This window comes from Oryctolagus cuniculus, chromosome 11 (genome assembly GCF_051225735.1).
Source record: "Oryctolagus cuniculus isolate XC-2025 breed Fujian yellow rabbit chromosome 11, ASM5122573v1, whole genome shotgun sequence".
Taxonomy (NCBI): domain Eukaryota; kingdom Metazoa; phylum Chordata; class Mammalia; order Lagomorpha; family Leporidae; genus Oryctolagus; species Oryctolagus cuniculus.
The window spans coordinates 23,509,184-23,526,838 of record NC_142877.1 but is presented as its reverse complement, the minus strand read 5'-3'; the positions used below and the strand labels follow the sequence as shown (position 1 = coordinate 23,526,838).

General features: G+C 43.4%; 1 protein-coding gene across 13 annotated transcripts in view; it reads right to left on the bottom strand.

Moving 5' to 3' along the window:
* The window catches only part of PIGU (phosphatidylinositol glycan anchor biosynthesis class U), a 136,137-nt gene that overhangs the window by 38,152 nt on the left and 80,330 nt on the right, over positions 1-17,655 (bottom strand). For 10 of the 13 annotated variants that reach the window (XM_089308093.1, XM_089308090.1, XM_089308091.1 and 7 more), the window contains one exon: positions 12,169-12,266. The exons of 2 other annotated variants lie outside the window; for them this stretch is intronic. In XM_089308093.1, the coding sequence (XP_089164219.1) occupies positions 12,169-12,266 (98 nt within the window). Of the gene's footprint in view, positions 1-10,697; positions 10,749-12,168; positions 12,267-17,655 lie in introns of those variants that run through there. One more of the 13 variants, XM_089308094.1, reaches the window with a different exon arrangement.

Here is a 17,655-nt window from a genome sequence, read left to right as displayed (position 1 = left end):
CCATGAAGAACTGAATCAAGTAGATAAAGGCAGCTCTCCCTCTACTCCAATATCAATGGCTCTACTCCCGACCTGCGTATATTGACAGTCCTCTCCCTGACTTAATGTTGTAGGATTGTTCAGAATTTCTTTACAGACAAACCCCTCTACCCGCAAAATATGAGTGGCCTTTCTCCCAGTCTTGTCCATCAAACAGTCTTTACCAGGGTCCAGAGACCCTCCCCCACTCATTTCTTCTCCTCTATGAAATCCTCTCATTACTTGGTTAATGCCACTACTGGGACCACTGGTTGCTATTCGCACCCTGTCTTTTATTCTACCGTATTTAAGTGTTTACAGGAGTTTATAATGGAACGAACCAAGGTCTTCACCAGCCAGTCAACCAAATGCTGCTACAAGGACATACTCAGCTCCCCACCCAGTAGAAAGCGGCGTGAGACATCGCCCCATGCCAGCAGAGAGTACCTTGTCACCCCATGTCAGCAGGAAGTAGCTCTAAAGACAGATCATCATCCCTCTACCCCTCCTAGACTTTTGAGGCTAATATAATCCCATACAACTCTTGCTTTATAAAAAACAAAAGGAGGGGAATGTTAGTAAAATGGCAGTCTTATCTATGGCGCAGTCTACACCCCAGACATCATCCTAGGCTCTAGTCCCTGCCATCATAGTTGGAAGCCAGGTAACCCCATGGCCCAACCACCGGTGTCAGCTCCACTCCCACCCTAATGGGATTCGCTGCTCCTACTTCCCTGCCTGATCCCCCGGCAAAGGTTTAAGAGGATCTGTTCTTCAACACGTGGTCCTCTCTCCCTCTCTACTGATCTCTCTCTTATACTCTCCTTCTCCCTCTTTTTCTTCTTTGCCCCTTCTCGCCAGTCTGTCGGGTTTCCCCAATAAACGCTTTCCCTTAAAAAAAAAAAAAAAAAAAAAGGCAGCTTTCTTTAGGACAGCCTTAAACACATTTCCAGTCACTCTGCAAATCCCATTAGCAGCCCCCAAGTTTCAGTGCCCTATCACATTCCTAGGGTTCTACTAAAGTGTTACTGTTGATGCCTGAATGGAAGGCAAACTTATGATTATAAAATATGTACTAAATTTTAGATGTAATTTTGGTTTTAGGTCTTGGTTTTAGTGTCAAGTTTGCTCTAGGAAGCAGCCCTGAAACGATGAAGTAACTTGGAGTATTTAACTGCATCTATTTATAAAAATTGAACTTGCATTTAATCTTTCAGCACTGCTCCTGTTACACAGTGAGGCATACCTGGAATTCTTAAAAAAGAAAACCCCAGCAATACTTTGATAGCTTGCTGTTTATAAATCCCATAGCCAAACTTTCATCTAGAGGTTCACACTGCAAATTTCTCAGTGAACAGGTGAGCCTTCATTTTCCTCGCCTCTTTTACTCTAGAGTGAATGCTGCCTTAAAATATAAGTAAGTATAAGCGACAAAAGAATGGTACCCTAAAAATTCTTTAGCTACTTTATAGTAAACTAAAACACAAAACACAGAAAACCACACAAAACAAATACTGAATAAAGCTTAAGGAATGATTATAAGGCATTTGAACATCCTTGTAACCACTACCTAGGTCAAGAGAAAGAATTTTTCACCCACTCCCCAAGTCCTCCCACGACTCTGACCCAACCACAATCACCTACTCTATTCAAAATAATGACTACCTCATAATCACTAGCTTGCACTTTTTCTGGTATTTCACTTACATATGCATTCCTTCATATTACAGTTTAGCCTTCTCTGTTTTTAAAAACTTTGATATAGGGGACAGTGGTGTGGCGTAGCAAGTACAGCTGCCGCCTGCAGTGCCAGCATCCAATATAGATGCTGGTTCTAGTCCCAGCTACTCTTCTTCTGATCCAGCTCTCTGCTATGGCCTGGGAAAGCAATGGAAGATGGTCCAAGCGATTGGGCCCCTGCACCTATGTGGGAGACCGGAAGAAGCTCCTGGCTTTGGATCAGCCCAGCTCTGGCTGATTTACCTACTGAGCCACAACACCAGCCCCCTAAATAAATAAATTTTTAAATAAAACACTTTGATATACTATCTAAGCCTCTTAATTTACAGCGCCTCTACCCCACCTTATTTCTTCCCATTCATCTGTGTAGAACCTGGAGCATTTACCCAATAGAACATCCAGTAGTCTGGCTTCTAGAATTATATAAGGGTACCTTAAAAGGTTTGTGGAAAAATGAAATTAAGAGAAAAGTTTATTTTAGTGCAAACATTTTTTGAAATTTATGCTTTTCATCATATGCATTTTTCAAGAACTTTTTTAATAAGATTTATTTATTGACTTGAAAGGCAGGGTTATAGAGAGAGGGAGAGACAGAGAATGAGATCTTCCATCCTGTAGTTCACTCCCCAAATGGCTACAAGGGCTAGAGCTGGGCTGATCTGAAGCCAGGATCCAGGAGCTTCTTCCAGGTCTCCCACACAGGTGCAGAGGCCCAAGCACTTGGGACATCTTCTACTGCTTTCCCAGGCCATAAGCAGGGAGCTGGATCACAAGTGGAGCACCTGGGACTTGAACTGGTGCCCACATGGTATACCGGTGCCACAGGTGGATGCTTAGCCTACCATGCTACAGCACTGGCCCCTTTTCATGAACTTTTTAAAGTTAACAAGTTTTTTTAAAACTTGTCTTCAGTATGTCTTGCAAACTGAAGTCAGCTCCAGAGGCTTGACCAAAATTTTTTTAAGGATTTATTTGTTTAATTGAAAGGTAGAGTTATAGAGAAAGGGAAAAGAGAGAGAGGGAGAGGGAGAAAGAGAAAGTGGGAAGAGGAGGGAAGGAGGGAGGGAGGGAGGGAGGGAGGGAGGAAGGGAGGGAAGGAGGGAATGAGGGAGGGAGGGGGAGGGAGGGGGAAGGAGGGGGAAGGAGGGAGAGGGGGAGAGAGAGAGAGGTCTTCCATCTGCTGGTTCACTCCCCAAATGACTGCAATGGCCAGGGCTGTTCCAGGATAAAGCTGGGAGCCAGGAACCCCATCAGTGTCTCCCATGTGGGTAGCAGGGCTCAAATACTTAGGTCACCTTCTTCTCAGGCACATTAGCAGGATGGGAAGCAGAAAAGTCAATACTAGAACCGGTTCTCCTATAGGATGGCAGCAGCTTAACCTGCTTTACCACATGGCTTGATCAATTTTGGATCCCTCTGCAAAATTCTGCTGATGGTGTATTTATTTTATTGTTTACTTTATTTCCTTGGGGGCGGAGGGAGAGAGAGAAAGCTCTTTTTCTGCCCGGATTTATTTATTTATTTGAAAGACAGAGTTACAGAGAGGCAGAGAGAGAGAGATCTTCAATCCACTGTTTCACTCCCCAGATGGCAGCAACAGCCAGAGCTGGGCAGATCCAAAGCCAGGAGCCAGAGGTTTCTTCTGGGTCTCCCACACCGAGGCCCAAGGACTTGGGCCAACTTCTACTGCTTTCCCAAGCCATAGCAGAGAGCTGGATTGGAAGAGGAGCAGCCAGGACTCAACTGGCACCTATATGCGATGCTGGGCACTGTGGGCAGTGGCTTTACTCGCTACAACACAGCGCTGGCTCCTGGTGTATTCTTTTGTTAGGAGCATCAATTTTGTCTGTTTTTGGTGTTAGCTGATATTGGCATTTAATGCCTAGATTAATAAAGGTTGCAAAACGATGCCATTCTATCATTTTATTTATAAGTTGTAATACTGTTATAAAGAATGGCATCCTCTTACCTATTTTATAAGGTTTACTATTGTACAGAAAAGACTAGATGAATGCCTAATTTTTAACTTTTATTTACCTAGTTTTCAAGATAATGATTTTTTTTCACTTTTCCTAATTTACCCAACTAGATTTCCTTAAAAAAATTTTTTTTTGAGAGACAGAGACAGAGCAAGCAAACTTCCAGCTGCTGTATTACTCTTGAAATGCCCACAATGGTGGTGGTAGTGGGGAGGGGCAAAGTCAGGAGCTGAGAATGCAGGACTCCCAAATGGGTGGCAGGAACCTAACTACTTGAGCCATCAACTGCTGCCTCCTGTTCTGCATTAAGAGGAATCTGGAGTCAGGAGCCAGAGTTAGCTACTGAATCCAGGTACTCTAATGTAAGACACTGGTATCTTAACTGTCATCTTCCCTGGTAGGCTAAAACCAAACCCCAGGTTTCCTTTTTAATATAACTAGATACCTGAATTTAAATATATTTATTGGTTTTAATAATGCAATTCTTATCCCATTAAAGCTCAGATTACCCCCCTTTGGTCAATGAGAACCTCTTTGGCTTGGATTCTTGGTCTGAGATAACTCCAACAGCGTGTGGTAGCTTCCTTGTTATCTGCTATCACAACAAGCTATACATTTCCTGCTCTAAAACCTTGGATCAGTCAATTCTCAAAGAAACCCCAGTTTTTTCAATGGTTAAGTGGTATTTCAAGGTCACAATTTGGGCACTAAATATGCTCATTGACACAGCGTTGGTCATTGTTTACAGACCTTCTAGTGGACATAAATACACAAACACATTCAATACCTAAGGACCAAGCAGATACATAAAGGATGAAGCATGACAGAGATGAAGCATAGAAGCTGTAGTAAAATGGAGAAGGAAACAGATCTCCTAATTACTTAAAACAAAATTTTAACATAAATTTTTGAAATGCTGACAATTTATTTAAAACAAAATTAAATACCAAGGTCAAATAAAATCCATTTTTGAGTCAAATTTGGTTCACGGACTATTTGAAGCCTCAATCTGAAAAATTTATCTTGGAAGTCACATTGTTGCTATTGAAATATTTAAGGAAGTAAAGAAATTCTCAGACTGATTCAGTAAAATATATACAGTGTATACAGTGAGTGATATTAAGGAAGGGAAGAAATGTATCTCCTTCCTAGCTCTCTAAAGCATTAGGGAGAAAAGTATTTTTTATACAGAAACTGCTTTCTTTCTAAGATATGAAAGGGAGAAAGTTATCAGAAAAACTCTTAAAAGGAGTTTGAATCTAACAAAAATTTTATACACACCCTTAAGATCTCAAGAACAGATCCAGGAGATATATTTTGCATAATAAATGTATTAGAGGCAACAAAGCTTGTGAAGTTAATTATAAATGAATGATTAAGCTCTTATCCTCATTTTTCTGTTCTAAAAAGAAAAGAAGCTAACAACACTGCCACTTCTGCCCTGGTGGCCTCCTGGGAGCAGCAGAGACAACAAACGCTGTTTGGGGGAAAAAAAAAAAAGGTGAAAATTCTAAATAAGCACCTAAGTAAGAAAGCCTGGGAAAGAACTCCACTATCAAGAAGCATCGGATGGGGCCAGTATTGTGGCATGGTGGGTAAAGCTGCAGCCTGCAGTGCCAACATCCCACATGGGCACCAGTTCGAGTCCCAGCAGCTCCTCTTCCGATCCAGCTCTCCACTCTGCACCCACGTGGGAGATTCAGAAGCTCCTGGCTTCAGATTGGTGCAGCTCGGGCCCTGCACTCACTGGGGAGACATGGAAGAAGCTGCTTTCTGCTGACTTTGGATCGGCACAGCTCCAGCTACTGTGGCCATTTGGAGAGTGAACCAGCAGACGGAAGACCTCTGTCTCTGTCCTTGTCCCTGTCCCTCTCCCTCTCTCTGCCTCTCTGTAACTCTGCCTTTCAAATAAATAAATAAGTAAATCTTTAAAAAAAAAAAAAAAAGCAGCATCTGATTGGCTTTGCCTCTTCTGAAGAGAAGTAATATCTTGCAACGTGACTAAAGCTCCAGAAACCACGTATAGACTCACAGGATTAGATTAGCCTTTTTAAATTCAGAGAAATTCAGATTTGATCAAAGCAGAAACTAAAAGAGCACTCACAGGATACTTTCCTTTGGTGCCTTATCACTGTCATTGAAAGAAAATAAGGGCCTCAACCTACACGAGGAAGTCCAAAGCTTTAGAAATCCCGAGGGAAAGGAGGAGCGGCCTAGAGCTTTCTGGAGTGCGCCAGGAGCTTCTCAGCAAGCCTCTTGTGGTCTCACGGCGGCAGCTTCTTGTCCTGTGCACCTGGCTTTCCCTTCACTGCAGCCTCTGGAGCCTGTGTGTGCTAGGACTTTCTATTTTACCCTGCATGCTATCAGATCATAACATTTTAAGCTTCTCTCTAATTTGGAAACTGGGCTCTAAGCCAAGGTCAGGGAAAGAGAAGTGGGGGTGGGGTGGGGAACCAGATGGGCTCAAACTACCATTCTTGTAAGTGACTCAACAGGGAGCCAGATGCAGCATCCTCTGCCTTTGATCTTATGTTTCATGCAGGGAAGAGGAAAGCAGCTTTGCCTCTGGCACTGATGAGACACTAGCTTGTCTACCACCTATCTTTTGCACTGTCTGAAAATTCCACCAGAATAGAGGCAGGTATAGGAAGAATAAATTACCTTTTCCAGTTTCTCTGACTCCAAAATTGAATTATTATCTGTTCCTCTTATCACCCCACATACTTACAGGCTGATGACCATGTCCCTTTCTAAGGCCATCTGAATACTAATAACAATAGCAAGTACTTATTGAGCTCTTATAACAGACTCTGTGCTAGAAACTTGCCATGTATTAATCCGTCACAGTATTATTATACTAGTATTACCTCCACAGTACAAACAAGGAAACTGAGGCAGAAGGAAGTTAAGCAGTCATTTTTCTAGGATCACAGAGCTAATAAGTTTCCAAACCAAGACATCAGAAGCTCTATCGAGGTCTTCAAAAAGTTCACAGAAGGGCCGGTGCTGTGACGCAGTAGGTCAAGCCTCCACCTATGGTGCCAGTATCCCATATGGTCACCAGTTCAAGTCGTGGCTGCTCCACTTTCAGCCCAGCTCCCTACTGGTGGCCTGGGAAATAGTGGAAGATGCTGGGGCCCTGCACCCATGTGAGAGACCCAGAACACATTCCTGGCTCCTGTCTTTAGACTGGCCCAGCTCCAGCCATTGTTGCCATTTGAGGAGTGAACCAGCAGATGGATGACCTCTCTTCTCTCTAACTCTGACTCTCAAAAAAATAAATTTCCTAGAAAATGTGTACTATGAAAAAAGCATACATAGATTATAAAATTTTTGCACCCAAAATAAAGTTTTATTTTGTTTTAAAGATTTATTTATTTGAAAGGTAGAGTTACAGAGAGAGGGGGAAGAGAGAGTTTTTCCATCTGCTGGTTCACTTCCCAAATGGCCACAATAGCTGGAGACGGCCAGACCAAAGCTTTTCTTGGGTCTCCCACACAGGTACAGGGGCCCAAGTACCTGGGCCATCCTCTGCTGCTTTCCCAGGGAAAATTAGCAGGGAGGTGGATTGAAAGTGGAGCAGCCGGCAGTTGAACCAGCACCCATATGGGATGTCGGTGTCCCAGCCTGAGGTTTTACTTGCTATGCCACAAAACTGGCCTCATTTTGCCATATTTGTTATCTCTGTATGTATACAAATTTATTCTTGCAGAACTATTAAAGTTGTACACATCACACCTTGCTTAAAAACACTCTGCATGAAGCTCCTAAAAATAAGAACAATAGTACTATTATTACATCCAAGAAATTAAGAATTCTCTAATATCTTCTTATAGTTGACATCATCTAAAATCTAATCCATCTTTGAGGTGGGTGTTTGGTGCCGACTGGATGCCCACATGCCATTTCAGAGTGCCCTGTTTAAATCCCAGTTCCTCTGCTTCTGATTCAATTTTCTAAGTAGTTGGGTTCTTGCCACCAGTGTGAGAGACCTAGATTGAGTCCCCAGTTTTGGACTTTGCTCTGTCCAAGCTCTGGCTGTTGCAGTCATCTAAGGAGTAAATTAGTGGACAGAAGATATCTGTGTATATATGTTATGTGTGTGTGCACACAGATGAGTGCCTTTCAAATAAAATTAAAACAAACAAATTTTTTTAAAAGGTGGTAACAGAACACTCCTTTTCTCTTTGCTTATTAGAAAACAATTTAGAGGGTGAGAAGCGGGGTAATATTTCAACACCATGCAAACGCAAATATATTATTCTCAAAAAAGCATTCACCTAATGGCTTTAGTATCCATTAATGGACTTTGCTGGAATCAGTAATTTCACTGGTGATTTGCTATTCAATCATTCTTTCTACATTTATAAGCTAGCATTTTACGGTTAAATTTTTCTTCCCTTCATTAACAGGGCAAAAATTATGGTTCTTTTTTATTTCATATTTATTTGAAAGGCAGAGAAAGCAACAGCTCTCCTTTCTACTGGTTTACCCCCAAATGCCCATAAGAGCCAGGTTGAGACAGAGTCAAAGTTGGGAACAAGGAAACCAATCTAGGTCTCCCATGTGGGTGGCAAGAATTCAACTACTTGATCCATCACTGTTGCTTTCCAAGGTGTGCATTAGCAAGAAGCTAGAATCAAGAGTCAGAGCTGGGAGTTGAACCGGGCACACCAATGTGGGATGCAGGTGTCCTAACCAACTGTTAGGTCAAATGCCTTTTCCTGATTCCTTTTTAAAAGGCAAAATAATTACTTAGTTCTTTCATATTAATTATCAACTTTCAAAATAAGAAATTGGTAAAATAGCCATATTTAATGATGGTATATGTATTTTTTTCTCCACTTAGCTTTTACCTTTCTTAGAGGGAAGTGTATGCCTACTGAGGGCTTGAAAATGTTCTGAAGAAATCAATATCAAGAGCAGACGTGTGGCATGTGACTTCTCTACTTCCACGATTTTGCACTGCTTACACTTATGTGCAATCTTATTCCTGGTCTCCACACAGATGTGGAAAGTTAGAAATAAGTGTTAAAGCTTAATTTTTATAAACATTTTAATACATAAAAAAAAGAGCAGATGTGTGGGCAGCATCGTGGTGCTGGGCATTAGGCTGCCACCTGCAATGCCAGATCCCATATCTGAGTGCCACTTCCAGTCCCAGCTACTCTGCTTCTGATCCAGCTCCTTGCTAATGCTCCTGGGAAGGCAGTGAAAGATGGGCAAATGCCTGCTTGGACCTTTGCCATCCATGGGGGAGATGTGGATAGAGCTCCTGGCCTCTGGCTTCTATCTGAGAAGTGAAACAGCAGATGGAAGATCTCTCTTTTTCTCTCTGATGGCTCTGCCTTTCAAATAAAGAAATTAATCTTAAATAAGATGAGCAAATGTATCACATCCTTAGGTCATCAAATCCACTTTGAATCAGAAGTGAAAGTCCCTCTGGAGGCTGGCGCTGTGGCGCAGTAGATTAATCCTCCGCTTGTGGCGCCAGCATCCCATATGGGTGCAGGTTCGAGTCCCGGCTGCTCCTCTTCCAATCCAGCTCTCTGCTATGGCCTGGGAAAGCAGTAGAAGATGGCGCAAGTGCTTGGGTCCCTGCACCCGCATGGGAGACCAGGAAGAAGCACCTGGCTCCTGGCTTCGGACTGGCACAGCTCTGACCGTTGCGGCCATCTCGGGAGTGAATCAGTGGATTAAAGACCTCTCTCTCTCTGCCTCTCTTTCTCTCTGTATAACTCTTTCAAATAAATAAATCTTGATTTAAAAAAAAAAAAAAAAAGAGCTGTACTAGGACTCCACATCAAGTGGCCATTCAACCTCTGACCTAAATCCTGTGACTCACAGGGAATGCATGTCACTTGGGACATCCCACACGTTACAGTGCCTTACAGTGAGCTCCCTGGATCTCCCACTCCTTATTTCTTGATCTCTGTGAAACTCAGGCTTAATGGGTTCAGTTATGGCCTTGGAGGAACTCAGCCTAAAAAGAGTAACTTCCTCCTCTGCCCCTCCTTCACATATAAATAGGAGGGTTTGTTTCCTGGAAGAATCTGGATTGATTTTCCAAATATTCTACCATGACTCAAGAGGTCTTAATGCCTTTTAGGTCACTTCATATATTAACATAAAACACAGTATGGGTTGGGGTTTTAATTTCTACCTAGACAGGATCCTGAAATTTATCTCAGACTCCCACTCTTCCCGAGCACAGTGATTCTACCTCCTGGAATTCTTCTGACACTGGCTGGGCCCTGAAGCAACCCCTCTGACCTCACCAGGTACAATGGCCTAAGCTTTTCCAACTTCATTTAGCTCCCCTATTCCCACCCACCCCACAGGCTTCCAGGCAACCACCAAGTACCTCCTCCCTGCAGAGTCTAGAACGGTGTCCAGCGCACTGAGGGTGCTCAGTAACCGGCACTAAGTACTCAGGAAGCACTGAATGAAGTGACCTGCTGAGCTTCTCCACCTCATGGCTCAGCTGCACTGCTCCCTGCTGTCAGGAGGAAGCTTCCCTGAGCTTTAAATAGAAGTGGTTTTTACAGAAAACAGTGTTCGAATTGGCCCAAAAACTATTTTTGAATTGTTGGTCAGTACAGGTGTACAAATAAATTTTGCTTTCATACTATTTAATAGTTGCATAAAATTTCTGGTTGCATGCACTCCTCTTAGTATACATTCTCCTTAGTGCTCTGATTTGCTAGATGAAACCATAAATACGAATTAATAAAGAAAATGTAAATATCATATTCAACAAAAATACAGAGAGAATCAAAACAAAGTAACTTCACAGTATGGTGACCTATTATCTATCTATTCAACTGGTAATCATACATCAAACTTGAAATGCCAGTGCTGAAAGACTGGGAGGTAGCTGGTTCATTTCTCTTCAAGTACTGCTAGCTGCATTGCAAACTGGCTCAGGCTTTCTGATGAACAATTTGGCCTTGTACAGTAAGAATATAAAACTTCTCACACCCTTGGGTCCAGTGACTGATCTGGAGGAATCTGTCTTAAGGAAATAAGTTAAAGAAAAACAAAAGTATAGTGTATTTATATTAGGAACAACTAAGACACATCACAAACTCCCTAAACAGAAGTAAAATCATGCTGTATATCACTATATACATCAACATAATATTAAAGTTACTTAAGATGATAAGTGAACAGCCTGTTTCAATAAATGGAGATACACATTCAGCTTCAGCAGCAGTGTTTATGATGAACAAGAGCTCTACAAATCAGGCTTTTCTGGGTTGGAAACTTGGCACTGCCACCAGAACAAGAACGCTTCTCCTCTAACAATGGATTTGGGTCATGCAAGGCCTACAAGCAATGGCCATATGTGCATTCTTACCTGAATGGAAGACAGTTAAATAGTAAGCTCTTGCATCAGACTACCTGAGTTCATATCTCGGCACTGTCACTCACTGGCCATGTGACCTCAGGTTAGTGGCTTTACTTTCTATATGGCAAATACTGTAACTACCCCCATGACGTTCTTATGAGATTGAAATGAGATGATGCCTGGTGAGTACCTAGCACAGTGTCTGATGTATTATATTCTCAGTAAATGTCATCAATTTGTATCCTTCAATTAATAGTCATTGATTATCCACTATGTTCCTATCATGGCATCAATTGTACTCATTACCCTTAATTTCTACATTAAGTTTATAAAGTGAGTGATATTATAAAGACAAGTTAAAGAAAGGAGCTCTGGGGGCTGGCCCTGTGGCACAGCGGGTAAGGCTGTTGCCTGCAGTGCCGGCATCCCATATGGGTACTGGTTCAAGTCTAGGCTGCTCTACTTCCAATCCAGCTCTCTGCTATGGCCTGGGAAAGCAGAAGATGGCCCAAGTCCCTGGGCCCCTGCACCCATATGGGAGACCTGGAAGAAGCTCCTGGCTTCAGATCTGCATAGCTCCGGCCATTGTGGCCAACTAGGGAGAGAACCAGAGGATAGAAGACCTCTCTCTCCCTCTGCCTCTCCTCTCTCTCTGTGTAACTCTGATTTTCAAATAAATAAATAAATCTTAAAAAAAGAAAAGAAAAGAAAAGAGCTCTGAAGGGTCTATGAATGGTCTTCCAAAAGTTCATGGAAAATGCTCATTTTTTAAATTACTGTTTCCATGAACTTTTTGAAGTACCCTTGTATGTACATAAGATGAATAAGGAAAAAAGATACCAACTACAAATACAGAAATGAAATGCACTTTCATATTTGCAGTGATATTAGTAATTAGAACTTAGTGAGCATTAGGTTCACTTTGTTTAAAATTAGTCAAGTTTCTTTGTGTTTTCAAGCAAGCACATTCTGGGAGAACCCAGTCCAACTGCATTTATTGACCCATGCTGTTCCTTCCCCCTAGCAGGGAGCAGACCATCTAATGTCACTTGGGTGCTGGCTTCTGACCAGCAAGCTTACCTGGAGGAGGTAGAGGAGTCCTGGGACAAACAAGGTGAGTGGGTACAGAGACTGGTATGTTGCTAAGGCAAGAAAAATAGCACTGAGGAAAGCACTTCCTGTGAAAAGAAATAAATGTATGGAATCATCCAGCCTCATTAATCAGGAATAGACTCATCAAATCTCTAATGGTTCAAATAATCTCTTGCCAAATGTTGCCTGGTGCACAGGGTACTACGCAAACTCACAGAGAGTAAAAGCTTCTTGGCTTAGTTTCCAACGAAAGGAAACCAAGAAAGTCAAAACTATCTACCTTTAACAGTCTGAGATGCCACAAGCATATTTCTTGTAAAATCCTCAAGCCCAGAAAAGTTCCAGCCAAAGATGCACGAAGGAATCAAGTCTATAAAATCCACGTCCTATTTAATGTACCAGTTTACTAAGCCTACAATTGTTGCTTCTGATATTCAGAGCTGTGAAACTGATCCCTCTGGGTGTTACAACCCCATTACTCTCCATAACACCTCTTCTTTTTATGACATCTTCAGGTCACTTTTTTTTCCAAATCAAATTATAGTAATCTTTATTAATAATGTCCCCAACTCCTACATAAGATGGACAACTATGGAATCATCAACCATGTTATAAATATAAAATAATCTGCAATGACATGAAACATGTTAACATTCCATTAAGTGAAGGTTATAAAAGAAATCTATACTATGATCCCTTTTTTTAAGAAAGATTTCTCCCTCCCTCCCTCCCTCCATCTAAAGGGCAGAGTAACAGGAGAGACACACACAGACGGACAGAGAGAGATCATCCATTCTCTAGTTCACTCCCCAAACGTTCACAACTACTGGGGTTGGGCCAGGTAAATCTAGAACTAGGAATTCCATCTGAGTCTCCCATATGGGTAGCAGGAACCCAAGTACTTGGGCCAACATGTGCTGCCTGCCAGGGGCATTAGCAGGAAGCTGGGTTGAAAGCATAGGTAAACTCAATTCCAGGCATTAGAACATGGGATACACTCAACCCAATCAGAAGATTAACCCACTGTGCCACCACACCATGCCTCTATGATTCCTTTTTTGGGGAAAAGAAAAAAAAAGCACAAGAATTTACAAAAGAGACTGAAAGGCTAAGCCACAAAGTTCACAACAGTTACCTCTAAGTGGTAGGATTCTAAATGATTTTTTGCTTTTATTTCTCTGTATTTTTTTTTTTTTTTTTTTTTTTTTTTTTGACAGGCAGAGTGGACAGTGAGAGAGAGAGACAGAGAGAGAAAGGTCTTCCTTTTGCCGCTGGTTCACCCTCCAATGGCCGCCGCTGCAGCCGGCGCACCGCGCTGATCCTGGCAGGAGCCAGGAGCCAGGTGCTTTTCCTGGTCTCCCATGGGGTGCAGGGCCCAAGCACCTGGGCCATCCTCCACTGCACTCCCTGGCCATAGCAGAGAGCTGGCCTGGAAGAGGGGCAACCGGGACAGAATCCGGCGCCCCAACCGGGACTAGAACCCGGTGTGCCGGCGCCGCAAGGTGGAGGATTAGCCTATTGAGCCACGGCGCCGGCTTATTTCTCTGTATTTTTAAAAACTTTTTTAAGACGAACATGCTTTGTTTTCATCATAAGAAAAAAACTTATTTTTAAATAAACACACAGCTATTTTCTTTCAAATGGCTAACAGGACACCCGAAAACCAAACCTGGAGAGACTGAGTTTATAATGGGGATTTCAGAGTGGCTCAGAAATTAGTAGGGTGAGACTGATGGTCGAAGACCGAGGTCTCATGTCAATGTTCCCTAAAATGACAATTCCCATGGTCACTCTCATCTGTGTAGGATCAACTGTTTACTGAAAACAACAGACATTTTCTCAATGGTGTCTCATAAAAGGAGGAGTAAATCATTCTATTCAGGCCAAGGAGTTTTACTGCTCTCCCAATCCAACTTCAGACAGAAGGAGATGATCCATAGGATCTTTCACCCACCAAAGTGACCTGTATACTAGAGATAATCAATGAGCCATCTTGAAAGGGCTATGAATGTGACAAATTCACAGAAGATGCAATGAAGAGAAAAGAACTTTGAGTGCTCTATCCCTTAAACCTAGAAAACTCAGTAGCTAAGAACATCCTGGCAGGCAGAGAATTGAAGCTGGATATAAAACACAAAGGACAGAATCCCATGGGGTAGGTCTGTTTTGCCATGTGGATTATTCCAGGCATTATGTCTGCCTCCAGGGTACTTACAAATATGACTGAGCAGGGACAGGATCATGCCATCAACACAGACCACCCCACATACCTACTGAGTCAAAGACTCTGGGACCAGACACAGGTCACTCTATGAGAGGGAGGTGGCACCAGTGACAAAGGTGCTGGTCTGGAGCCCAGCAGCAAGGTTAGCTTAGGATTCTTCACTCAGGCAAAAATCATTTGTGGGAAACTGGATAAGAAGGGGAAAACATTGGAAAGAGCTTTCTATTTCACGTGTTGTTTTACAGATATGGGGTGGGAGATAAAAGAGAATCTTGTGCCTGTTATCAGAGAAAAGAGGCTATTGCTCCAACTCCATCCATGCATTCTTGCAAATGGGGTGAAAATAAACACGACTGTTTCTTCTGTCTTCCCTAGAGATACCAGGAATGAAATAAACACAGCCACCTCCTGCCCTAATTACCTGAGATCAGTAATTGTGTGTCTGACTCTCCAAAAGGCCCAAGAGAGAAGACAAGATTCAAGCCTTGTAGAATGGTCTAGTAAGTTTTAGAATAGGTGCTCCTAGGGTCAGGAAGCAGTCTTTCTTCTCTGGATGAAACTTTTAGGAAGGAAAACGCTTACTGCTACTGCTCTTCTCTCTGTCAGTAAGGGGCACAACCATACAACTAGACAGCCCAAACATGCTTCACCCTCTGACTCCCATACTCCATGATCACCAAGCCCAATACGCCCACCTCAGGAGCATTAATTACTTTGGTTCTTGCTCTCATCAGCTCTGAACAGAGTTTTCAGCAGTCTCTCTCCTCTCATTCCCTCCTTTTTTTTTTTTTTTTTTTTTTGACAGGCAGAGTTAAACAGTGAGAGAGAGAGAGAGAGAAAGGTCTTCCTTCCATTGGTTCACCCCCCAAAATGGCCGCTTCCTATCCAGTCCATCCTCCATGGAAGAACCAGAAGAAATCTTGTGAAACACTGTTTAGATGTGACAAGCCCATGGGGAAGTCTGCAAAGGTTTCTGACAGTTCTACTTCATCTACTGAACTGAGTGAACACCAAGAGCAGACAAGATCCTTCACCATCTGGGGCTAGTTTCTCTAGTTTCTCTCTCTCTCTCTCTCTCTCTCTCTCTCTCTCTCACACACACACACACACACACACTCCCTGTCCTCTAAGATCCTTCACCATCTGGGGCTAGTTTCTCTCACCTCTCTCTTTCTCTCTCGCTCTCTCTCTCTCTCACACACACACACCCTGTCCTCCAAATGCACAAGACCACTGCCCATTTTCCAAAAAGATCGTATCATTCCCCCTGCCCAAGCATCTCTCTCTGCCCTTTTTTTGTTAGAAACTCATCCTTCCACGGCCAGTTGAACCGTCACTTCCCCTACAAACCTATGCAAAGACGGCAACACTGGTTATAATGTTTCTTGATCTCTTACTAGGTACCAGGCACGGTTCTGCATCATCTGCATCAAGAACACTGCCTGAGTCAGAAAGACCCTGAAGCATCACAACAGTCTTGTGAAAGTTTTTTCTGTTTATCTTCTTTACTGAGACAAAATTCATATTCTACCCACTTTGCAGGTGAAGAAACCAACACAGAGAAATACAACAGTTTACTACCCAAAACCACAAAGCTGATTCCACTACTCACTCTTAATGCTTGCGTTAATAAGCCTTATCCCATTCAATACTGATACCATCTTAAGACAATTTGCTAACGTGCCCTCTCTCTCCCCATTGTTTTGTGTCTCAAGGGCAAAAAAAAAATCTCTCTTGGGGCTGCACTGTGGCATAGCAGGTAAACCCGCCATCTGTAGTGCCGGCATCCCATATGGGAGCCAGTTTGAGTCCTGGCTGCTCCACTTCCGGTCTAGCTCTCTGCTATGGCCTGGGAAAGCAGTAGAAGATGGCCCAAGTGCTTGGGCCCCTGCACCCACGTAGGAGACCTGGAAGAAGCTCCTGGCTCTTGGCTTCAGACAGGCGCAGCTCCAGCGGATATGGCCAGTTGGGGAGTGAACCAGCAGATAGACTCTCTCTGACTCTCCTTCTCTCTCTGTGTAACTCTCACTTTCAAATAAATAAATAAATCTTTTTTTAAGAAATCTCTCTTTGAATCTCCAGCACTTAAAACATTGCTTGGAACATGTGATGTGTTTGAATGAATATCACTGATACATATAAAATCTTTTTTAAAAATGTAAGTATAAAAAATGAAGTCAAAACAGGTATTTGGCCTAGCAGTTAAGAGGCCAATTAAGACACACACATGGGGCCAAAGCAGGTTAAAGCCCCAGCCGACAGTGCTGGCATCCCATATGGGTGCTGAGTCAGATCTCGGCTGATCCTCTTCCTGCACCCATGTGGGAGACCTGGAAGAAGCTCCTGGCTCCTGGCTTCGGACTTCGGACTGGCACAGCTCCAGCTGTTGCAGCCATCTGGGGAGTGAACCAGCGAGTGGAAGATATCTCTCTCTCTGCCTCTCCTTCTCTCTCTGTGTAACTCTGACTTTCAAATAAATAAATAAACCCTTCAAAAAAAAAAAAAAGACACAGATACCCCATATTAAATATCTAGGTTTTAGTTTCTGGTTCATACCAATGCAAACCCTGGGAGGCTGTAAGTGACAGCTCAAGTGGTTGGGTTCCTGCCACCCATATGAGAGACCTAGATTGTGTTCCTAGCTCCTGGCTGTGTCCCTAGCCTAGTTCTAGTCATTCAGGCATCTGGGGAGTGAACCAGTGATAACAGCTTTCTTTTTAGCGCCAGCCCTAACTGTGACTTCCAAATAAATAAATAAATCTTAAAAAGGGGGGGGGTGCCGGCGCCGCAGCTCAATAGGCTAATCCTCCGCCTTGCGGTGCCGGCACACCGGGTTCTAGTCCCAGTCAGGGCGCCGGATTCTGTCCCGGTTGTCCCTCTTCCAGGCCAGCTCTCTGCTGTGGCCCGGGAGTGCAGTGGAGAATGGCCCAAGTCCTTGGGCCCTGCACCCCATGGGAGACCAGGAGAAGCACCTGGTTCCTGCCATTGGATCAGCGCAGTGCGCCGGCCACAGCGCGCCAGCCGCGGTGGCCATTGGAGGATGAACCAACGGCAAAAGGAAGACCTTTCTCTCTGTCTCTCTCTCTCTCTGTCCACTCTGCCTGTAAAAAAAGGGGGGGGGTGCTGGCACTGTGGTGTAGCGGGTTAACACCCTGACCTGAAGCACTAGCATCCCATATGGGTGCCAGTTCGAGACCTGGCTGCTTCACTTCCAATCCAGCTCTCTGCTATGGCCTGGCAAAGCAGTAGAA